General features: G+C 38.2%; 2 protein-coding genes across 12 annotated transcripts in view; both read right to left on the bottom strand.

Annotated features, from left to right (window-relative positions):
* TSG101 (tumor susceptibility 101) overlaps window positions 1–4,652 on the bottom strand; it is a 28,861-nt gene extending 24,209 nt beyond the window's left edge. Inside the window, exon 1 of one of the 2 annotated variants that reach the window (XM_036325613.1) lies at window positions 4,498–4,652. In XM_036325613.1, coding sequence (XP_036181506.1) covers window positions 4,498–4,539 — 42 coding nt within the window. In that variant the 5' untranslated portion in view covers window positions 4,540–4,652. Of the gene's footprint in view, window positions 1–3,436; window positions 3,467–4,497 lie in introns of those variants that run through there. The other variant, XM_036325614.1, reaches the window with a different exon arrangement.
* Window positions 4,653–8,866: 4,214 nt separating this feature from the next.
* The window catches only part of UEVLD (UEV and lactate/malate dehyrogenase domains), a 28,008-nt gene continuing 11,719 nt past the window's right edge, over window positions 8,867–25,155 (bottom strand). For 9 of the 10 annotated variants that reach the window (XM_036325621.1, XM_036325622.1, XM_036325623.1 and 6 more), the window contains 6 exons: window positions 24,282–24,384; window positions 18,510–18,680; window positions 17,357–17,530; window positions 12,763–12,826; window positions 10,368–10,491; window positions 8,867–9,576 (listed from right to left, as the gene is read on the bottom strand). In XM_036325621.1, coding sequence (XP_036181514.1) covers window positions 9,409–9,576; window positions 10,368–10,491; window positions 12,763–12,826; window positions 17,357–17,530; window positions 18,510–18,680; window positions 24,282–24,384 — 804 coding nt within the window. In that variant the 3' untranslated portion in view covers window positions 8,867–9,408. Of the gene's footprint in view, window positions 9,577–10,367; window positions 10,492–12,762; window positions 12,827–13,757; window positions 13,972–17,356; window positions 17,531–18,509; window positions 18,681–24,281; window positions 24,385–25,155 lie in introns of those variants that run through there. The other variant, XR_004970448.1, reaches the window with a different exon arrangement.

The following is a 25,155-nucleotide window of genomic DNA, read 5'->3' on the forward strand; positions in this document are numbered from 1 at the left end:
TGCCTGGGTTGCGGGCTCCATCCCCAGTGGAGGGCGTGCAGGAGGCAGCCAATCAATGATTCTCTCTCATCATTGAATCTATCTCTATCTCTGTTTCTATCTCTCTCTCTCTCCTTCTCCCTTCCTCTCTGAAATCAATAAAGAAATATATTATAAAAAAAAGAAAAGAAAAAAAAGAACCATCACCTGTGTCTAGGGTCCTGGCTATCAATTCCTACAGGAACCACACCCAACTGAAAGAATAACACCTGAAGCTAGTCCTCCACCAGAGTATGAAATTTCACAAATTGATGCTACTTACTATTCCTACCATCTGTTTATTGGCTGGATAGAAAAGATGCTGATACTAGGAATTAATATTATCACTGGTAGGAGACTCAGTTTTTCAGATATTGGGCCAAAAAACTAAAAGATAGGTAGAATGCCTTCTTCCACCTCTCCCCTACATCATTTTTGTTTCTTAGGGTAAAGAGAGGTCAGACAGAGAGGGAGGCAGGTTCCTCTAGAGCAGCGGTTCTCAACTCGTGGGTCGCGATCCCTTTGGGGGTTGAACGACCCTTTCACAGGGGTCGCCTAAGACCATCGGAAAACACATATATAATTACATATTGTTTTTGTGATTAATCACTACGCTTTAATTATGTTCAATTTCTAACAATGAAAATACATCCTGCATATCAGATATTTACATTATGATTCATAACAGTAGCAAAATTACAGTTAAGAAGTAGCAACGAAAATAATTTTATGGTTGGGGGTCACCACAACATGAGGAACTGTATTAAAGAGTTGCGGCATTAGGAAGGTTGAGAACCACTGCTCTAGAGGAAGCCTAGGAATCTTAATTATGGTTTTAAAATTCAAAATCATTATCTGAATATTGTTGTCCATATATATATATACTTAATATTATGTTATCAACTTAAAGATCAAAAATTGCATGGAAAAGACACTCTTCAGTCACACAGTATGTAAAACAATGTACTGTTTTTTAAAAAGTGATATATAAATGTTACAACATAGGTCTGGGCCACTATTTTCTAGGGCTCCCCAAAACTTTCTCGACAATAAGAATAACTACTTTATCAAAAGAAAACCAAGAAGACTAGAAGATACTAGACAACCAAGAGAAGAAATATTTTGAAAACTGTCACTTTCTGCCCTAGCTGGTTTGGCTCAGTGGATAGAGCATCGGCCTGCGGACTCAAGGGTCCCAGGTTCGATTCCAGTCAAGGGCATGTACCTTGGTTGTGAGCACATCCCCAGTAGGAGGTGTGCAGGAGGCAGCTGATCAAAGTTTTTCTCTCATCGATGTTTCTAACTCCCTATCCCTCTCCCTTCCTCTCTGTAAAAAATCAATAAAATATATATTTTAAAAAAAAAGAAAACTGTCACTTTCTCTATAGAGGTTATGTTCTTTTCAACCAAAGACTACAGACGAGGAAAAAAAATTTTTTTTTCAAAGAAATAAGCTTATAAACATAACTAGAGGCCCAGTGCACGAGATTCGTGCACTTGGGGGGTCCCTCAGCCCGGCCTGCACCCTCTCGCAATCCGGGAGCCCTCAGGGGATGTCTGACTGATGGCTTAGGCCCACTCCCTGTCAATCGGACAGCCTTAGCGCTGCTGTGGAGGTGGGAAAGGCTCCTGCCACTGCTGCTGTGCAGTACGACCACCAGGGGGCAGCTCCTGTGTTGAGCGTCTGCCCCCTGGTGTCAGTGGGCATCATAGCAACCAGTCATTCCACTGTTCAGTTGATTTGCATATTAGCCTTTTATTATATAGGATATTTTATTAATATTGAAAACTGTTTACATTACTTCAATGTCTATCATTCTTTTTTATTTACATCTCTGTGTGTTTTTTTCCCAGGTCAGTTTTTTTATTGTTGCTGTTGTTAATCCTCATCCAAGGATATTTTTTTCCATTGATTTTTTTTTTAGAGAGTGGAAGGGAGTGGGAGAGTCAGAGAGAAATCAATGTGAGAGACACATCAGGACACCGGTGACTGAACCAGCAACTCAGGTACTTGTTGGAATCGAACCTGGGACCCTTCAGTCCACAGGCCAACGCTCTAACTACTGAGCTAAACCAGCTAGGGTCTATCATTCTTTTTTTTTTTTTCTATCATTCTTGCTCAGCAGTGGAACTCTGATGCACTGCTGGTGGGAATGCAGATTGGTGCAGCTACTGTGGGAAAACAGGAGGTTCCTCAAACATCCAAAGCTAACCCAGTGAATTACACAAGAATCAACTCTCAATTACTTCATATACATCTTATTCCAATTAGGTTTGGTAAATGTAAGGGGGAAAAACAAACGCCCAGTATACTCTGGTATCAGGTGCCATATTTGAAGTTATTACCAAAATAATTCATAGCTTTAATAGACAAAATCCCTGGTGTGTTTTTTTTAAAAGAAAATTTACACTAGTCTCGAACTGTGAGGATTATAAATTAAGTTCAAAGCAAATAAATTCATATTATAAGCATACAATTAAAGATATTTACCTTTATCGCCAATAGACATGAAAAGATGCTCAATGTCACTAATCATCAGAGAAATGCAAATTAAAACCATAATGAGATATCACCTCACACTTGTCAGAATGACTATAATCAATAAATCATCAAACAAGTGGTGGGGAGGATGTGGATAAAGTGGAACTCTGATGCACTGCTGGTGGGAATGCAGATTGGTGCAGCTACTGTGGGAAAACAGGAGGTTCCTCAAAAAAATAAAAAGTGGAATTGCTTTATGACCCAACAATTCCACTTCTGGGTATATTTCCAAATAAGCCGAAAACACTAATTCAAAAGAATGTATGCAACCCTATGTTCATTGCAATGTTAACTACAATACTCAAGATATGGCCCTAGCCCAGTGATGGCGAACCTATGGTACGCGTGTCAGAGGTGACACAACTCATTTTTTTGGTTGATTTTTCTTTGTTAAATGGCATTTAAATATATAAAATAAATATAAAAAATATACATCTTTGTTTTACTATGGTTGCAAATATCAAAAAATTTCTATATGTGACACGGCACCAGAGTTAAGTTAGGGTTTTTCAAAATGCTGACACGCTGAGCTCAAAAGGTTCGCCATCACTGCCTTAGCTGGTTTGGCTCAGTGGATAGAGCTTTGGCCTGGGGACTGAAGGGTCCCAGGTTCGATTCTGGTCAAGGGCACATGCCTGGATGGCAGGCTCAACCCCCAGAAGGGGGTGTGCAGGAGGAAGCTGATCAATGATTCTCTCTCATCACTGATGTTTCAATCTCTCTCTCCCTTTCCCTTCTCTGAAATCAGTGAAAATATATTTTTAAAAAAGATATGAAAGCAACCCAAGTGTCCATCAATAGACAAGTGGATAAACAAGACATAGTGAATAAACGCAATGGAATATTACTCAGTCATAAAAAAGAATGAAATCTTACCATTTGTGACAGCATGAATGGACCTAGAGGACATTAATGCTAAGTGAAATAAGTAAGACAGAGAAATACAAATACTATATGATTTCACTTTTTATGTGGTATCTAAAGACCAAAACAAACAAAATAGAAACAGGCTCATAGATACAGAGAACAGACTGATGGCTACCAGCGGTGAGGGGGCTGGGAGGCTGGATGAAAGAGGTAAAGGGATTAAAAAGTACAAACTGCAAGTCACAAAACTGTCATGGGATGTCAAATGCAGCGTAAAGAACACACCCAATAATACTGTAACGACTATGTATGGCGCCAGGTGGAAATACCTGAGGGAACACTTTGCAAAGTATCTGCTTATCTAACCACTATGCTGTGCACCTGAAACTAATACAAAATAATAAAGAATGTGAACTGCAACTGAAAAACAAGATTTAAAACGTAAATGAAAAGATAGTTGCTCTGAGCAAGCCAAAGCCCCTGAGATGGAAATGCAATTCTCTCTATTTCACCCGAGGTAGGGAGAGACTGGTATTTTGGCTCCTCTGGGCGTTTTTGCCTAAAACTTGCCTGTTCACCAAGTCACTGCTCCCCCGCGGGTCGGGGACGGAGCTGTGTGAGGAATACAAAGCAGGGAGACACAATCTCCGGGGCTTCGAGGGAAGGGCCAGAGCTGGCGATCCCTACACTGGAGTGCAGGGCTGCCCCAGATCGACAATTAAATACAACCTTCTCTTTGTGTCTATAAAAACGAAAACGAAAACTGTTCTGCCCCACAGACTGCTCCGAACTCAACCCAAAGAGAAGGGGGCGGGCCGGCCCGCAGGTGGCAGACGGCCTCCACCCCGCGCCTTTGTTGACAGCCGCCGCCCCCCACCCTCTCCGGCCCGGCATCGAGAACGGGACCAGGCGACCGGAACCTCTGGGTCCGGGCCGCACCGGCGCCCGAGGACCACACCGGGCTCCCGGCCGGTGGGCCGGGCAGGCTCGCTGGACTGGTCGGGCCATGCCGGCCCGGGCGCGGAAGGCGGCGGTGGGCGCGCGCCGGGGCGAGCGCGTCGCGGCCTCACCTTGGACACCATCTTCTTGAGCTGGCTCTCCGACACGGCCATGGCGGCCACCGCGCAGCTCCGTCCCCGCAGGCAGAGGGTCAGCCGCGCCGGGGCCGCCCAGCCCGCCCCACAGCACTGAGCACCAAGCAGCCAGCCCCCCGCCGCCCCGCCCCTAACTACAGGAAGTCGGCCGCCATGACATTCTTTCCGCTTCCGTTACGTCACTTCCGAGGTCAGCGCTGAAGCTGGGTGGTTCCCGCCCACCCGCTGCTCAGGTGCGGCTGGTAGCGCCCGTGTTGTGCGGCCGCTGGTGCCGAGGGTCGCGACCCGGGGCTGGGGAGATCTGCAGGTGTTTGCAGTTGCCCTCAGACTTGGGGAGCGGGTGCAGGGAGGACAAGCACTGAAGGTCTTGCCAACGAGCTTTAATGGCTGATTCATCGAAAGGGAGGGCACTGGACTGGGCGCCAGACAACTGCCACTGACTTGCCCTTGCGATAATAGCAATGCACTTCCGGCTTGGGCCGAGGTTTTTCACCGTCCAACACGGGCGGCTTGCATTACATGATGCCCCGTGTCTCAGGGTGTGTGTTTGTCTGAAGCTTATAAGTTCTTAATACTGCATTCCCAAGGGCCACGTGCAGATTCCTCCTTCACAGGAAGCCTGGCAGTAATTTCTTCAGGAAACCATTCCCCTGGGTCAGAACTTCTGTGCCCAGACCTCAATGCTAACACCGGCTGCATTATTTTACTTTGCACTACATTTGTATCCTAACCTGTCCACTGTCAAAGGCCAAGTCTTTGAGGGCAGGCTCGTCTTCAGATGCTCATTGCCTTGTACAGCACAAGAGTACTTGATCTTGATTGAATTTCTACTTCGGATAAAAGTTGTTCAGAGTCATATTAGTCACTGAACATTGCCAGTTTTATAAGTATAATGTTATTCAAGGTATTGTAAACTGTAGTATGGTGATTTGGATGATTCAGCCTAATGCTAACAAGGAACAGGTTGTGGTATTAATTCCCTTCCAAGTTGGCACTTAAGTGAAGGCCACATACACAAAGGGTATAATCAAAACCACGTGAAAGCATCATTATAAATTGTTGCATGCAAACACAAAAACTATATTGCTTCTAAAACTATGGACACCATACGTTAGTAAAGCAACAGTTCGTCAAAGGAAACTATAAGGCAGTCTATCTTGCCACTGCACCTCTTTTAAGTCACTTAAAAGCCATCTGGTTTTCAAACAGCTTAGGAGTACCTTCACTTAGGCAGGGGTAGAGAATGTCTGGCGCACCTGTGTGCTGTACAACGCTTGAGAAATCATTTGGTCTGGCCCTGCCAAGGAATTAGGGGTGAGTAAATTAAATGTCTGACCAAATATAGTAGGCAAATTTTTAAGTTGATAATTCTGCATGACCTCGAAAGATGTTATAAATATCCAAATGGCTCTTGGCAGAAAAAAGTTTCCCCACACCTAATTTAGAGCAACTATGTTTTTATTAATTAGGGGAGCGCAATTAATAAAGTTTTCTTGCTAAAAATATTTTTTTAAAGTTTGCAAACAATTAACAAAATCTAGTCTCTTCATTTTGCACTTAAGCCACTTAAAATGAAATAACTAAATATCTTGGGGACTATAGAATTATATGAAAGGATCTTTCTCTTCAATCTGAATAAATTTCCTTCCACTCAATAAATTAAACATCTAATTTTAAAGTCAAAGTTTATTTTTTTCATAATTTTCGACATGTAAGGAAAATCGCAATGTAAAACTGGAAAAATAAAATATTTATTTCTGCTACAATATCAAAGAATCATTTTAATCCAAGCATCACTAAAACTTAGAACAAGAGACATTGCATGATTTTGGAAAAATAAAAAAGTGAAAATAGCAGCATCACAAATGTCAAATTATTACCAAATCATAGTGAGATGGTGGTGGTACTGCTTCTTGACTTGTATATGGAATTTACAACATAACTGATAATATTCAACATTCAAGGAACTGTCTGATAGAATTACTTCTATGCTGTGGGCTTCTGTAGAGCAAAGGCTGTTTCTCATCTTTGAATATTCAGATTCTAACATAGTACTTGGAATAATAATAGGTGCTCAATAAATATCTGTTGTGTTGTCATGTTTCTATAATTAATGTAGCAAATTCTTGGCAATTCATCTATAATACAGTATCTTGTGGTTAGGTTTATGTTTTAGAGCACAGTAGACAGTAAAATTATCTAATTTCTCATTAGGTATCTGATATTAGAAAAGGCTAGTTGTATTTCTAAAAAATGTAAGAATCGTTCTTTTAGTTTTACGTTCCTATCTCATACAAATGGACAATGAGGATACATTGTTAGAGTAACACCAAAATAATCTACCCATCTAGTGAACTTACACCAGAACTAATGCTCATCTCTTTCAAATGTCCAAGGTTTTTATACTAGTTAATTCTGGTGGGAATCTTTCCAAGCATATTACTTTCCTACTTTTTAAACACAGGATATAATATAAACAATTATATACTGAATATACTCTTATCTTTTCTTAATGATTTAAGCTCATCATTATAAACTTTATTGTACTAAATCAGCATTAGATGGATGGTTTCCTCTCTATCTAGAATGTATCTGTCCTTTAAACCATTGGGCTCCTATCTCTCTGACCATTTATTTATGATATGCTTTCAAAGCACCTGGACTTCTTCACAGAACTTATTACATTTTCAACTGTATATTTATTTGTGACATCTGATCACTGTGTATGCCATACTAGATTATAAGGACCTTAAGGGCTTGTACCTAACCCAGGTTTGCTCACCACTGTACCTGCAGTGCCTGAAAATGCAGTGCTGCGGTACAGCGGGCTCCCAGTCAACACTACCTGAATGACCAAATAAATAAGCACCTACCGCAGTGCATACCCCTCTCTGCCATTTGCTGAGGGCAAATCTGGGAAGTCAGGGAATCAATCTTTCTAAAAACTACGTTGGGGGGGGAAGTCAGCTCCTACATGGGAATGGAAGGTACAGACCCTCAGCTTTAGGGGCCTGTGGTGACTATTTTGGCTATTAGGCCTTTTCCCTCTACTAGCAATTAGAAAAAGTAGAGGTGGTATGGATAAGTGCCCTTTACCCGTGAGATCTTGGTCACTAAAGCTCAGTTTCCTCCTCTATAAAATGAGGATGATAATCCCCACCTCAATGGTTTACAGTGAGGATTCAACAAAATAAAGTGCTCATCACACTGCCTCAAACATCAAGTGTTGATGTTGGTTGTTACTATTAGTTGTATGCCACCTCAGTAATGATATGCAATCTTTCACATATGAAGATATTGTTATTGAACCATCACCAAAGCATATGTACTCTGATTGTTTCTTTAGGAATTGTTAAAGGATCTGCTCAGAATAATCAGTTCATCCAACCTCTCCCCCTTTAAAACCAATGGCTTTTATGACAACCTATTTTAGCTTAAAAGTAAACTGCTTGGCTTTCATTCACAATCTATTTTCACTGAAAATACACATTTCTCTCTGATTCTACTAATATTACTGTGAATTTATGAGGTGTTAGAACTCTGATAGCCCAGAAAGAGGTTATAGAAAGTTTCAAAAAGGACAGTTCCACTGGAAGGTAAACTATACTTTTTCTTCATATATTAAAAAAATTCGCCGAAACCGGTTTGGCTCAATGGATAGAGCGTCGGCCTGCGGACTGAGAGGTCCCAGGTTCGATTCCGGCCAAGGGCATGTACCTGGGTAGCGGGCACATCCCCAGTAGGAGATGTGCAGGAGGCAGCTGATCGATGTTTCTCTCTCATCGATGTTTCTAACTATCTCTCTCCCTTCCTCTCTATAAAAAAATCAATAAAATATATATTTTAAAAAAAATTCACTTTCCCTTTTACTATTTTAAAGTACATGTAAAATTCTTTTCCATTGTTTGGTAGCTAATTAATTGAAGAAGGAAAACAAAATGCTTTATTACCATTACTACCAACTTTATTTTTATACCTTAAATTGTGGATCCTTTGACTATATACCTAGCACAGATTTGGCAAATCCATACTGACCCTTTGACTTAGCATGTTTACTGTAGCAGTTGAAGAGTACTTTTCTTCTAAAAATATATTACTTTCAAAATATTCCCAAAGTGCTGAATGTGCTTTCAGTTGAGGATACATAATTTTACATGATGCATTTTGCAGATAAAGTTCATCTCTGCTATAGGTTTAAAGAATATCTATATATAAAAGGCTAATATGCAAAGTGTCTCCTCGGGAGTTCGACTGGGAGTTCGATCGCTTGCTATGACATGCGCTGACCACCAAGGGGCAGTGCGGAACATGGCAGGCGACCAGTGGCAGTGGCGGGGCATTGAGGGAGTGAGGGAAGGAGGAGGCGGGGAGACGGGGAGGCAGGGACCCTGATTGGCTCTGATTGCTGGCCAGGCCTAGGGACCCTACCCGTGCATGAATTTCATGCACCAGGCCTCTAGTAGTTATATAAAGAACGACAAAGAAAATCGGATTTTCCCCCTCCTTATCTAACTCCCTAAGAATTCAAATTACAAAACCAACCAAAAAACCATCTACCTTAACCAAGTAGTTTGTAAGGATAAGTAATAAGATACAGAAGTCTGCCGAAACTGGTTTGGCTCAGTGGATAGAGCGTCAGCCTGTGGACTGAAAGGTCCCAGGTTCGATTCCGGTCAAGGGCATGTACCTGGGTTGCAGGCATATCCCCAGTGGGAGGTGTGCAGGAGGCAGCTGATCGATGTTTCTAACTCTCTGTCTCTCTCCCTTCCTCTCTGTGAAAAATCAATAAAATATATTTAAAAAAAAAAAAGATACAGAAGTTCTCAACCCTTTATATGTTGGCAAAATTAAATGACGCTTCCCTCCAGGTAGCTGTGAACTTTGGACTTAAAGTTTTAACTGTTGCTGGAGATCATGAAGTGAGGAGGCGCTGCTCTGGAGCTTCTCAGTCACTCCGTCTTCTTGCACTGTGCTTTTGATGACTTCAGATACCCCACTGGTTCCAAGGATGCAAGGCAAACTTAAAAACACTTCACTATTTATATCATAATATCCCTGAAATGAATAAAATTAGATTATAATAGAGCTAAAGCTCTACAAACAAGTTAATATCATAAAAAATGGTTACTTTCTTGCTTTTATAGCCGTAGTACAAAGTTGAACTTTAAGAAAAAAAAAAATGTTCATTTATTTTCTAAATTCAAGTTATTGTTTCAGATATTTTTTGTGAGATGGGAGGAACTTGGTCAAAGATATCCCCTTTATGGGAAGAGAAGCTAGCCCCCTGCAATATGAGTAGCAAGTTGGGGGCAAAGAAAAAAGACTGTTAGAATAGATTCCCAGGGGAGGGGCACAGAATGGGCTCTGGGTACAGTCCAATGTAATAACCTGTTTTAAGTTCTCCTTTCCATGTTTTATTTCTCCTGGAATTCCTAAGTTTTCAAGAAAATTTGGTTAAGCATTTGTGCCTGTCTTAGTGGTGCTTGAGATGAAGTGGTAAAGGACAACTGAGCCGGAGAGTGCAAACTGATGAACAGCTAAGACTGGTGACACATCAGTCTGGGGTGACCTGGATGGCTAAGGTGATAAAGGACAACCAGAAGGAGTTTATGGAATACATAAATGCTTCGTAGGAATTCCCCAAAATTACATGGGGGTGAAGAGAAACATAGAAGTGCAGAATTTCCATAGCCAAGCAAGAGAGGGATCAGACCAAACTGTTTCCCGCCCATGTATTACTCTAATATCGAAGATACCTCATTACAATATGAATAGCATCTTTTCAGGTTTTAAGCTAATAATATAAAAGTTTAACCATATGATGAGAGAATGAGAATAGCAATTACCTTTGCTAAAGTTGATACAGAATGCACTTTCTTTCTATCATTTATAAGACTGTCAACTAGGTCAGCTACTGATAGTCCAACAGACCAGGATCTTTGACCTTTGACCTTTAATAGTTCCATGGCTCTAGGTTATGAAAAAAAAATCAATTCAGAAAATGAATAAAATATGTATTTAGTCTTTCAATTTAAAGTATTAGTTACATATTTTTATAACACAGAAATATGAGTTACACACTAATTGTTAGGAAAATCCACAGATAAACTAATGATTAAGGTTTTCTTAAAATGTTGGATAAGCAGTTCACAGGACAATAAAAATGACTTAACATAAAAAGATGCTCTACCACTACTACTATTTAACTAAATGTGAGTTGAAACAATACATCAGTTTTGCCTATCAAAATTGGCAAATATTAAAAAAATTGGTAACTACTTTTAGAGAAGCTACAGAGAAAAAGGCATTCCCATAACTGCCGGTGAGAGTATAAGGTGACACAATTTTTTAGGAGAAAGATTTGGCAACGTTTGATCTAGAAATTCCTCTTCTAGGAATTTGTCCTACAGCAATATGCTCAAATGTGCAAAGACATACATATAATTATGTTTGCCTTGTCTGAGACAGAAAAAATTTGGAAACAATCAAAAGTGAATTAAATAAATCTCTATCTAATATAGTGCCATGTAGCTCTAGAGAAGAATAAAGTAGATTTATATGGGCAATATGGAAAATGTCCAAGATTTATTATTAAGAAAACAAAGCACCCTAACCGGTTTGGCTCAGTGGATAAAGCATCAGCCTGCAGACTCAAGGGTCCCAGGTTTGATTCTGGTCAAGGACATGTACCTTGGTTGCGGGCACAACCCCAGTGGGGAGTGTGCAGGAGGCAACTGATCGATGTTTCTCTCTCATCGATGTTTCTAACTCTCTATCCCTCTCCTTTCCTCTCTGTAAAAAATCAATAAAATATATTTAAAAAAAGAAAGAAAAGAAAACAAAGCAAGATAATATGAATAACATAAATCTGTTATAATAAAAAATAATAAAAATGATGTTTGCAGAAGCATTGAAAGAAATGTTTGAACATATGGGCACTAAACTGCTAACAGTGGTTCTTAGAGAATGGAATTACCCCAGCTTTTCACTTCCTGCTTTATAGACATCGACAGCATTTACAGTTTTATAATAGTACACATTGTTTTGGTAACTAATAAAACATGATATAAAATTTAAAAACATGTTTGAATTTCTTCCTTTTAAAAGCTATAAATGCAGGTTTACATAAAGAATCAGGTTAGAATGGATTGTGCAACATACTCCCCTTATCAATAAGAGAATATTCTTTCCAGTTCAGAACTATATGCTGAAGTTTTAAAAAGCTAAAAATCTCCACCACTCAGACTGTAGGAAAGTATGTCATTATATGATGGTGAAACAACAAATGGTGTGAAAATATATGTAGAGTCCAACCTATAAGCTCTTCACCCCCAGAAGGCCTCTGAATAAAGCAAAAGATACAAGGATCTGTGCATTATACTTTGTTTTTGCCTGCACTTATAATATGGCTTATCCATTCGTGTTAGACTAATTTCTAAATGTATTTATGTGTGATTCATAAGTACATTTCAAATTTTAAGTGGTATGAGTAGTTTTCTTCTACATTAAAAAAAATTGTCAAGCCCTAACCAATTGGGCTCGATGGATAGAGCGTCGGCCTGCGGACTGAAGGGTCCCAGGTTCAATTCCGGTCAAGGGCATGTACCTTGGTTGTGGGCACATCCCCAGTCGGGGATGTGCAGGAGGCAGCTGATCGATGTTTCTCTCTCATCGATGTTTCTGGCTCTCTATCCCTCTCCCTTCCTCTCTGAAAAAAATCAATACAATATATTTTAAAAAAAGAGAAAATTGTCAATATCCTCAGATGTTTAGATATGGAAGCAGTAAATCACTGTCTATAAATCAGGAACCTGTTCAACATTTAAAGAAATGTCAAGTGTGTATCTGAAGTAAAGTTTGCAAAGCACTCTGATCCATTTTCAGATAAGAAACAATAGAGCCGAAACCGGTTTGGCTCAGTGGATAGAGCGTCGGCCTGCGGACTGAAGGGTCCCGGGTTCGATTCCGGTCAAGGGCATGTACCTGGGTTGCGGGCACATCCCCAGTGGGGGGTGTGCAGGAGGCAGCTGATCGATGTTTCTCTCTCATCGATGTTTCTAGCTCTCTATCTCTCTCCCTTACTCTCTATAAAAAAATCAATAAAATATATTAAAAAAACAGAAACAATAGAAATCATTGCTCCCTTGTATTTTTGGATTTGTCCATACTAGCTAGTTTTGTCTGCAGGAGCCTGGTAAGTAAATGTTAGTTAGAGAAATGTAAATTTACACTCAGTGTTACCTGCTGGACAGCTGCACCTGAGAGTTATGACTCATGACTTCTTCTTGGCCACCCCATTTGGTAACTAAAAAGTAAAAAATCAATATATTTTGTTAATAACTCTTTTAGGATTAAGATGTGATAAATGATTGTTTGCCATCAAGGGTACCCACCTTCTAGCAATAGTTACATTTTCCACTAATGACACTAAATGTGCTGTAGTGACAGCTGGGGTAAGACTTTGAGCTGCAATCCCCAAAACACAAGATCCCCAAAGTCTACTTGAAGCCTCCTTACCTGTTCTCTCTCATCAACAATAGTTCTACCTGGGCCATTTTACTGTCCAAATAGAAAGCCTTCCTTCCTCAGCAGGCTGCGAATAACAGGCTCTCAAGTATTACAAACACTTGGTATTTGTTCTGCTGGGACCCACACAGACTAATTTCTTTCACTAGGTGAGGAATAATTTCACCATCTATTCTAGGCTAGATTTCAAACTTCCTAATGTAAATCCATGCTAGTTTAGGGAGCTCTTTTAAATACTGTGTCTAGTATCAATCCTAATCTTTTTGGTTCCATTTTTCAAGAACAGTAATCCTCCGGAGCCCAAAATTTGAATGAAAAATGACCATGGGACAGCACTTTTCCTTTACATATAACACCTTCCCCTTCGGAAAGATGGATGTGTACGTAAAGCAGATGATCTAACACTCTGTCCTGAGGTAAAGCCTTGGATTTCTAGAACACCATTCGAAGAGGCTACCTGCAGTTTACATATGATTTCAATATCACAGCTGAAAATAGCTGCTCCAAAGTACATGTTTTGCTGACTATCTAATTTGGTATGGCATAATATGAATGACCTTTGATCACAAGATGGTGTCAGGATCATTCCTTCATCTCAAAACACATTTACTGAGACCATTCCAAGGAACCTACAGTCTTGTGGGGTAAGACTGGTAAGTATGCAGTTATAACATAGTGTGATAGTGTTTATAATAGAGGCATAAACTTACTTAACCTGGATAATTAGGAAAGGCTTCCTGGGAGAGGTGGCACTCAAGCCCAGTCTTGAAGGGTAAGCAGAAAGTAGCCAGTGAATGAATATTCAGGGAAAGGAAGCATCAGGTGCAAAGGCAGGGAGACATGAGAGTGCATGAACCATTCAGGAAATTGCAAGTTGACCATCTGACTAGCATAGAATGCCTGGCTTAATGGCAGAAGATGAAGCTGGGGAAGGAAGCAGGAAACAGATCCTAAAGCATTTTGTACGTTATATGATTTCTCCCTAGGCTGTAATTGCCACTTGTCTCTGAAATAGTTGGAGAATAATTTTACTTACACACTTACTATTATTATGTTTCCAAATCCTAATGTTGCTTTACTGCAAAACATAGTTCTACATGTTTTTACCAATTTTTTATTCATAACCATCTTGCTGATTACTGTAATAACAACTACTATTTACTGAGTGTTTACTTGATGCCAGACACTGTACTAAATGCTTTCAGTAAATTATCTAATTAAGTCACAGCAAGGAAAAGCACAGCTTTGGAGTCGACCAGGGTTCAAACCTCAGTTTTGCCATTACTACATGTGTAACCACAAACAGATTAGTCAACCTGAGTTTTAAGCTTTCTGATATATTAATTTGGAAAACCACCATCTCCTTCTTAAGTTGAGATATGCAAACCATTTAATACACATAGTATCCACTCAATCTATATATATAAAAGCCTACGTAACCAAATGACCAGTCACTATGATGCGCACTGACCACCAGGAGGCAGATGCTCAACGCACAGGATTGGGCTCCCTCCTGTCTGGATCGGGCCTGTGGTGATGGGGCCAAAACCGGCTATCTGACATCCCTTGAGTGGTCCCAGATTGTGAGAGGATGCAGGCCAGGTGAGGGCCTCTAGTATAATTATAAATGCTATTACTGTGGTAGTATCACTTATACAAAAATATAACCAGTTGATATCTATAAAACCAGCAGAGGGAGCCTCTAATCCATTTCTGGCTTCAGGGCCAAGCTAAGTATACCAATCCATTGCTATCACTATCTCTGAAAACAAATAGAAAACAGGATAAAAAGTGATCTGATAGTGGTATCTAAATGAAAGGTAGGGTTGGGGAGTACATAGGTAGTTTCAGTGGTATCGGTACTGTTCTTAATAATTGAGTGTGGATTCGTTGAGTGTGGATACATATATATATAAGTAGTCATTTGCAAGTTAGGAATGTTTATTCTATTATGCTCTAAAACAGCGGTTCTCAACCTGTGGGTCACGAACAATGAAAATACATCCAGCATATCAGATATTTACATTACGATTCATAACAGTAGCAAAATTACAGTTATGAAGTAGCAACGAAAATAATTTTATGGTTGGGGGTTACCACAACATGAGGAACTGTATTAAAGGGTCGCGGCATTAGGAAGGTTGAGAACCACTGCTCTAAAACATATATATACATTACATTATATACTTTTGTATGTGTCAAATATTACATATTATACTTAAGTAATCTCAATTCTCATGTACCTACATCCCTCTATTTCTAGTTCCCATTTGAGAGCTGAAGACAAATTTACCATAATATTCCTTATGTTTTTATCCTACTTCCCTTAGGCCTTTCTCACAGGAAGTCAATACTGCCTTCTAGTACAGTCATTTCCTATATTATATGCTAAGCTTCCTAAAAACAGGGTCAGGTTCTTATACATCTATATAGCTCTAACAGGAGTTAGCATAGTGTCTTAGGTTTACTTATTGTCACACCATCCTTTATTTTCTCTTTACAATTTGTGATATTAATGCAACTATATTTATGAAATGTTCTAATTCATTAAAAAATTATAACCTATTTGGGGGACTGGTTAAATAAATTTTGATATATCCAGTAGTTAAAAAGAATGAAATGCATATATAGTAGTCATTTGCAAGTTATCAATACGTAAAAGGGCAAGGTAGAGAATAATGTATGATATATATTTTATACATCTGCTTCTCTATGCACAGAACATTTCTGTAAGATTACATAAGAAACTGGTAGCTGTGATTGCTTTTAGAGAAAGGGGTTTCGGCATACAAGGGAGACTTATTTTTCACTGTATACCTTTTTGTACTATTTAAATTTTTTTGCGATGTGAATGTATGATTTTTTTCAACTAGAAGAACAGCTTAATAATTTACACTTTTAATAAGGAGAAGGTGCAAACACAAAATTCAAACTGGATCAGAATAAACAGCAGTTTCACAAAAGAATAAGCATCGTGAGACAATATATGGTTATTCACCATATAGCTAACAATAACTTTTAGCTCAAAAGACTGAAAAAAATCACTGTGGAGTGATGTGATCTGGAAAAGCTTCATAGTATAATAAGGGGAGCTTGACCGAAATCTTGAAGGATGAGATTTAAATATGCTGAGAGAGAAGGAGAAGGGATTAGGAGGAAAATGAGATGGGCAAAGATCCCTGTGGCTGAAGCAAAGCTGTAGAGTGGGGCTAGGCAGCACAAGCCCTGGGTTTTAGACCAGGAAAGCTATAGGCTCCTGGGCAGGTCACTCTTACCATCCCTGTATCCATTTCTGGGTTCTTAAAGTGTAACTGATGATCCCTTGGGTTCCTTCCAACTCTTTAATAACATGACTACCTCCATAACTATAACTGCGAAGGAAAATGAGGGCATTCCTTGAATACTGTGGGACTCCTTGAATGCCAACGAAAGGAATTTAATGGTTGATCACAGAAAGCCAGTAAACGTTTTTGGAAGGAGGTATACGATTTAGGAAGACTGCATTATAATGAAAGCATTTGTAAGCACCGTGTAAGTTTTGGCTACTATCATTGTTAATTTGGCAGACTAGAGGAGAAATAGCAAACTGACTGGGAGATTTACAATAGCCAGATAACCAAAAGATCAACCTGGACCAGAATTCAAATGGCGCAGTGAGTAAAATTCAGGTCTTGGGTTTGTCTGAATCCCTAGACATTCATTACTCTAATGCGTCTGGCTCCAAGTTCTCGTTTGCTACCTTTTTCTAGGGTCCTATTGATTAATGTTTAGCATTTTGAACCTGGAAAGTATTTCTGCTTGAATTACACTGTCAGGCTTTGTAAAAGTTTACTCTATAGCACTGAACTCTCTAGGTAGCCAGTGCAGATTTATACATATTTAAAATACTACTGTATTTTATTACAATAATTTTCTTAAAAATTATACAAATACCACATATCCATAACAAAATTAGAAAACACAGGAAAGTACACATTTTTAAAAGTTACTTCTATCCCAGACATAACAGCTGTTAATATTTGGCATCAAAGCATATACGGAGCTTTAAATTTTAAGAAAATACTTTTGAAGAAATATAAAACGTGACTAAGGAGTCTTGCCTAATTGTAAACTTACAGAAAGGTAAATATAAGTAGGATAACACATTTGAGGTATCTATTCACTAGACAGAGATGTTACAGAAAAGGCACCCAAATGTGGAACAAAACCCAACTAAGCTCCACAATTCTTGAGTCCCCAGTTATATCTGAATATCATGGCCACTAGTGATTTAGGTTATCAATATAACTAGTAAAAATGTACTTCTTACCTTTGTCTTCTCCCTGCTCACCAATAACCCACACTGGTTTTCCTGAAGTCTCTGCCTTTAAAACATTTGTAATAATATACTGTAACCTCTGTGAGTCCAGATTGCATCCAATTCCAATTACTCGATTTGCAGGAAATGCACTCAGTTTCCATGTCACATAAGTCATGATCTCCACTAAATATTGCACACAAGGTAAAAATGTAAATATTTTAAAAAACATACTTCTAGCCTAGTTCATAAACAAATATTATTTTAATAAGTATATTAGACCTTGTATATATTCTTCTTAGGTCCTAAATGCACTATAAGGTATATTTCTAACGTATATTTTTAAAAAACCACCCGGTTTCAGCATGATTTAACATAACTTCGCTGCTAAATATAAAGCGGAGAATAATTTCCTAGAATAGTTAAGCAAGAAGGATAAAAACCGGGTACAGAAAACCAGAAGATAATTTTTTTCATTGATCAAGTTATCTTTCTATCTATCTTAAGCTGAGTTTCTATCTTTAAATTAAAATACTGATTCATATACCACCACTATGTGGTATAGGATTATGAACAAAAACACAACTACTTTTTTTCTAATATGCCAAAAGGATGTCAAGAATTAAAGAGACCAGAGTTCCTCAATTACTATAAGAAAAACAAGTGAAATGCATGCCATACTCCTACATGGGGAACATGTAAAAAAATCTGTTCACCAACTTGAGGCCAGTACCACACCTAACTCTTTAAAAATATTTCTTTCTTAAGTAAAACAGTTTCCAATAATTTAAATTCAAAATGTTAAAAATGTACTCTGGCATGCTCACTAACATTGTATGACACTTCAGAATTAAAAAAAGCTCTTTCACATAGCCACTGCATTTTTCTCTTGGGAGATAACCATTTTCTCACTGAAAAGCATGGCTAACAACCTGGAACATAATAATAATAGTATAATATAAAAACGATAATTTGTAACCTTCTAGTTAATGCTAGTCATAAGAAGTCACTGTATGACAGGATATGGAAATACTGTATTGTTCATTATAAGAGCAATTTAATTGACTAGTCATCCTTTTATAATCCAGTTTTATGACTTTTATCAGTAACAGCAATTCTACTGATGCACTGGATCATCAAATTCATTTAAAATAAAACCTATTACCTGGTTGAGATGCAACAAGCAGGACACTGTGTTGACTATAATGTCCCAGAGCTGGGACAAGGGCTCTGAACATATCCACATTTCTCTGCACCACATCAAGGTAGGACTGAGAACTACCCAAAGAGTTAACGGTAAAGATGACCACTTTGGAATGAGCAGAGGCAGACAAATCTAATGAATAAAAAGAAACAGTCTGAGCTCAAGGTATATGTTTTAATCAAGTCTGTGTTCATAAAGAAGGTTTTTCTTCTCTCCAAGTAGAGACCTTTTCTGCACACCTACCTCCAGATCAATCTTATCTCAATAGGAAGTATACAAAGTGCTGAAGTTTGCCACCAGAAAGAGGATTAAGGAGCAACAGTGTATTCCAAGGAGGGAAAGAGAGCAATAAAGATAAACCAAACAAATTACAGGATCCAGAACCCACAAAAAAGGAATTAATTTTTATTTAATCCATCATTTTATTAGGGAAAGTAAATATGTTATAGGCAAAATAAACTTAAAATCAATTACATCACTCATTTTAAAACTTTTAGCTTAGGTGTTCTAAAGTTCCTTAAAAGGAACTCTTGTCTCTCTTGTCTCATTGATGTTTCTAACTCTCTATCCCTCTCCCTTCTTCTCTGTAAAAAATCAATAAAATATATTTTAAAAAAAAAAGTGATTCAGGGGCCATCTGGGAGGACTGGGAATAAGTGAAAATCAGAAGGCTGGTAGGCATGGCTCCAGGCCATTTATTTCAACTTCTCCAAGCAGAGTAGTTCTGCTGTATCTATTTAATTTATTAAGGACGGATTCTACTCCAAAGAGGGGATAAAAATGGTTTGAAAATCTTTACATGAAGATAAAATGTCTCAGCTCATTTTTTACTGACTTTTTCTTTTTAAAAAAAAAAAAAAAATATTTTTATTGATTTTTTACAGAGAGGAAGGGAGAGAGATATAGAGTCAGAAACATCGATAAGAGAGAAACATCGATCAGCTGCCTTCTGCACATCCCCCACTGGGGATGTGCCCGCAACCCAGGTACATGCCCCTGACCGGAATCAAACCCGGGACCCTTCAGTCCGCAGGCCGACGCTCTATCCACTGAGCCAAACCGGCTTCGGCCTGACTTTTTCTTATACTGAATGAAGCCTAGAGTCGTTGGGTTTAGATTCTTCTTTCAATGGACCTTAATGCATAAGCAACTGTTATGACTTAGAAAAAGCTATTCTCTGGAGTTCACTGCTGCCCAACTGGAGTGGCTCAGTTTTGAGCATTGTCCCATGCACCAAAAGGTTGCTGGTTCAATTCCAGTCAGGGCACATACCTGGGTTGTGGGTTTAATCCTCCTCGGTCAGGGCACATATGGGAGGCAGCTGATTGATATTTCTCTCTCCCTCTCCCTCTCCCTCTCTCTCCTTTCCTTCCTTTCTTTCTCTCTCTAAGCATGTTCTCAAATGAGATTTATAAAAAACAACCACTGGTTTTGGAGTTCACTGCTATGATCCTCAAGCATACACATGCTATTTTACAACATAACTTTCTGTTACACAGTGTGTTTTAGAATAAGTACATGTCAAAACAGTGGCCAGACATTAGCAACATCAGATACAACAGAAAAATAATGAAACAACTAAAATGGTATCAGTTTAATCAACCTTTGTAAATGAATACTGGCATCCCAGGGAGACAATGAGTAGATTCCAGGGTTTAGTCTTAATGAAGCCTCTAAGGCCATCTTTCTACACAAGTTTATGTGCAATGTGTCCACTGGGAAATGCACTACCCAATTTTAGTACATAATCTAATGCAACTGTGGGGATGGTAGCTCCAAAAACTGACTCATGGATTTTAATTATGGTTCTTCATAAACTATAATTAATTCCTGTGTTTTAGTGTTCAAAATAGATACCTGGTGGTCAGTCAAAATCTCAAGAATTAGAAGACTGTAGATCTGGAAGGGATATAGTTAACACTTTCCTACCACTTTTGTGTGTCAAGTATTGTTCTAAGAGCTTTCCCTATGTTTACTCATTTAATCTAAGCTACAAGACACTATGGAGTTAATATCATCCCCATTTGACAGATTTGAGGCACAGAGAAGTTAAGTAACTTGTTCAAAGTCATAGAACTTGTAAGTAGCAGAGCCAGAATTTAAGCCCAGGCAGTCTGGCTTCAGAGTACTGTTTAGCACTGTCCTATGTTTACAGATTTAGTCCTATACCCTCATAAAGATGAGGAAATTGATACCTGGAAAGATTAGATGGCTTGTCAATATTATTAAATATCAGTGAATAGTTCAACTTACGATCCTATAATTTGGCATCAGCCTACCTTGCCAGGAACATTTCTTTTCTTTTCCCCCTTTAGCTTCCTCTACTTTGAATGATAAAAATGCCTCACACTCAAGGCTGATCATTAGTGAACAGTGTAGAAGCTGTCTAATATTTCAAAAGTGCAAGAAAGGCTTCCTAGTCCATATGTCAAGCTTCCAGGCATCTGTAATTTTTAAAAGCACCTCAGGTGACTTGGACACAAGTTATCAATCCATGAACCATGTTTTAGGAATCAATGACTACTGAGTAAATCTTACTTGGCTAAGTTTTAGAACTATTGAACACTTTTTTCTCCATGCACACACATGTTTATACCTCTACACACAAATATTTATGCTTGTATATGCAGAGACTATTCCTGGAGTAAATAAGAAATTGGTAATAAACATATGTTTGAAACCCAAGCTAAGCCCCTTACTGTGTGACCAAAGCCACGATCTCTCTGAATCATTTATAAAATAAAGAGAAGTAAGAAACTATAAATATATATAAAATATCAACATATGTTATTGATTCCCTAAAATAATGGCAGTGAAACAAGCATAATAGTGTCTTCAGTCAGAAAATGACATGATTAAAATAATACCATAGGAGAATTATTCCATTAGCTGTGTTTAACAATGAATAAAAGTAATTGAGAGAATGGAAACAGGAACCCTCATACACAGTAAGTGAGAGTATAAATAGGTACAACTTAAAAGTACACATTTTAAAAACACATCCCTTGGACCCAGTAATTCTACTTTATCCCACTAGTTAGAGAAGTGCACAAAGATTTTTGCATTACAATGTTCTCTAAAGCATTATTTGTAATCATAAAAATACAAACAACATAACCTGGCTGGTGTTCTCAGTGGTTAGAGCATCAGCCCATGCACTGAAGGGTCTTGGACTGGATTCCCGGTCATGGGCACGTACCTGGGTTGCAGGTTTGATCCCCGGGCTGATTGGGGTGCATGTGGGAGGCAACCAATCAATGTGTCTCTCTCACATCAATGTTTCTCCCCACCCCCATCTTTCCCTCCCTTCCACTCTCTCTAAAAAAAAAAAAAAAATCAATGAAAAAAATATCCTCAGGTGAGGATTAACAAAAATAAAATAAAATATCCATATGGAGCAAAGTAACAACTCTAAGATGATCAGTCAATTGCAATCATCAGTGATGGTTATGACGGGAACATTACTAAAATTTCCAAATGAGTTTAATTACCCAAAATTATTAATGCACTTTTTCATAGCATAGATTATATTTATGAAATGTTAGTTAACCTTGTATTTTAAATTACTTCATGTCATAGTAATTAAATATTATCAGGAATGTGCAACCAAAATTAACATGGGCAACATGAAACTTGCCCCAAGATAGTGTATACTCATTCAACATTTCCTATTTGGTGGCAAGCACCATGCTCTATATATCTATTCCAAGGATTCTATATTTTCAATGATCTAAAACAATAGTTATTGATGGTTAATGAGATACATAGGAAGAAATAATTTCCTCATGTCTTAAGTGGCCTCACAACTTCTAGGGCCCATGTACTAACAGTTCCCTAAAGTACTTTGGAAGAGTTAAGATGTCCCTTAAGAACTTCAGTACCTAGAAATGACAGGCACAAGAGAATATCCAGCTCCCCCAGGAATCCTCTTTATGAGGCTTACAAAAGGATCATTAAAGCAACTATTCTACTCTTTCTAGAAAAGGAAAATTAACTCATTGTGTCCTATAGGGATCTAGAGGCTTGCTAGAATTGTTACACCAATTTTTATAACCTAAAGGTATTATATCAACTTTTCTGACCCACTGTTCTTAGTACATTTAAGCTTGTGAAACCATTATGTCTCAACATTTTATTTGGAAAACATGGTCAAGCAATACAAGGGACCCAAGTAAGGAAAGGGAAAGGCAAGCCAAACAACTACAACATGTTACAACCTGACTTTTGCTATAACCTAGATTTGGAAGGTTGGAGTAAACAATTTTTAATTCAATGGTCTTCCAATTTTTTTGATCATGCATCCCTGATAATGATAATAATAATTTTATATATATATATATATTTTGTTGTTGTTGTTGTTGTTAATCCTCACCTGAGGATATTTTTCCATTGAGTTTTAGAGAGAGTGGAGGGAGGAAGTGAGACAGAGAGAGAGAAACATCTATGTAAGAGAGACACATCGATTGGCTGCCCCCCACATGGGCCCTGACAAGGGCCGGGGATCGAGCCTGCAACTGAGGTACATGTCCTTGACTGGAATCAAACCTGGGACCCTTCAGTCTGAGGGCTGATGTTCTATCCACTGAGCCAAACCAGCTAGGGATAAAATATTTTTAAGTTCACATCCTCAAATAAAGCATTTACCTACAGATATATGTCTGCACTAATATATTACACACATTATAAAGTACATGCAAAATTTTTACATTAAAAATATAAGATAAAATTACTTTTTTAGCATTAAATTTTTATCTATTGCTACAAAACCCTTTTTGTTGTTATTAAACTTATTTTAACAATGTATTTTTAGGGAAAGCAATGTTAACTGAATTTTTAGAAAGAATATTAGTTTAGCACTTTTGCCGTATACCAAGAAGTATGTATTATTCCCACTTTAGAGATGATAAAACTGAACTTTGAGATTATATAATCTGACAAGTGTCAGAGCTATAATGTGGCAGAATTAAGATGCAAACTCCATCTTTCCAACTCTAAGACCAGTATTCTTAACCAATATATTATGAAAAAGGAAGCAATCAGAGAAAACAAATTCATATTAAAGTGAGACACATAGAAAGAAACAGTTTCCTCATATCCTAAATGGCCTTACCACCTCCAGGGTCCATGTACTAAACAGTGTCCTAAAGTGATTTGAAAGAGAAAGAATAAACCCCTTTGATCAATCTGAATATTATTTGCTTATCTGGCTCTTATTAATATAATCAGTTGCAGTCCCTGTATGACTGTGAGTAAATCACTTAACTTATTTGAAATCTTAGTTTCCAAATATGTAAATTGAGGGATTTCGACTAGGTGATCTTTAAAGTACCTTCAGTATTAAAATTCTAGTACTCTGGGCAGAGCACAGAGGATTTTTAGGCAGTGAAACAACTCTCTATGATACAATAATGGTGGGTAAATGTCATTATAGATTTGTCCACATCCATAGAATGTACAATGCCGAGAGTGAATCCTAATGTAAACTATGGATTTTGAATGATAATAATGTTTCCAGGTAGGTTTATCAACTGTATCACTCAGGTAGGAGATGTTGACAATGGGGGAAGCTATGAATGTGTGGGAGCAGGGGGTATATATGGGAAATTCTGTATCTTCTGCTCAATAATGCTCTGAACCTAAAACAGCTGTAAAAAAATACAATTTATTTAAAAATTCCAGGACTTAAATACAAGAGCAAATGAGGCATACATCTGTTAAGCAGAGAAACCACACCTTTGCTGATCTCCACATTAGGCAGGCTGAAGACCTCAAGGTCCATCATCCCTCCTTTAGTCCCTTCTGAGAGGTCTAAGAGGACAAGTCTGTCTGCAATGCCCTGTACAGTACAATAAAAAAAGAACAGCATTACATGGGGCATGTCCGGTTACTCAGTTTAAATTCATCCAGAAGTGAGGGCTAAGGGAAAATGCAGAGGCGTCATATGTTGTCTTAGGAATCAAAAGTAACACAATAATAATGAAAGGGACATGCAAGCAAGAAATTATTATGAATACTGTGATCCTTTAGGCTTGACTGGAAACCAAGGTGATGACATATGCTGGAAGCAAGATCTCAAATGCTCTCTCTAATCTTTAGAATATCCTTATATTTTTACATATTGTATCATTATCCTACATGTACTAATAAACTTATAGGGTAATTTATATAAATGAGATTGATAGATTAAAGGAGTTATTGTGTTTTTTATTGTCATTTATTACTATAAATGACAAAAGGAACATCCTAAAAGTCTAATTACCTTTGTGGAAGGTCTTTTTCCAAAACAGTAAGGGATTTAAGGCTCTCTCCTATCTTAGAGTGCAGGGGCAAGAGTCCCCAGGGATCTACCTGACTACTGGGAAGGAAGTGTGGAAGTTAAGAAAACAACCCAGCTGTACTACCTATTCGCTCTGTAATGCTGGGAAAGTCACTGAACTTGGCCTTACTTCATGTGGTGTGAGGATTAATTATGTTACACAGGGCTGGCAGAGAGCAGTCCCCTCTAAATTGTACCGATTAATTTTATTATTGTTAACCACTTGTAAGAAAAATGCAAAGAAAGCTGAGTTACCTTTTTTAATTTATCATACATGGTAAGATCCAAAAG

This window comes from Myotis myotis, unplaced genomic scaffold (genome assembly GCF_014108235.1).
Source record: "Myotis myotis isolate mMyoMyo1 unplaced genomic scaffold, mMyoMyo1.p scaffold_m19_p_10, whole genome shotgun sequence".
Lineage (NCBI taxonomy): Eukaryota > Metazoa > Chordata > Mammalia > Chiroptera > Vespertilionidae > Myotis > Myotis myotis.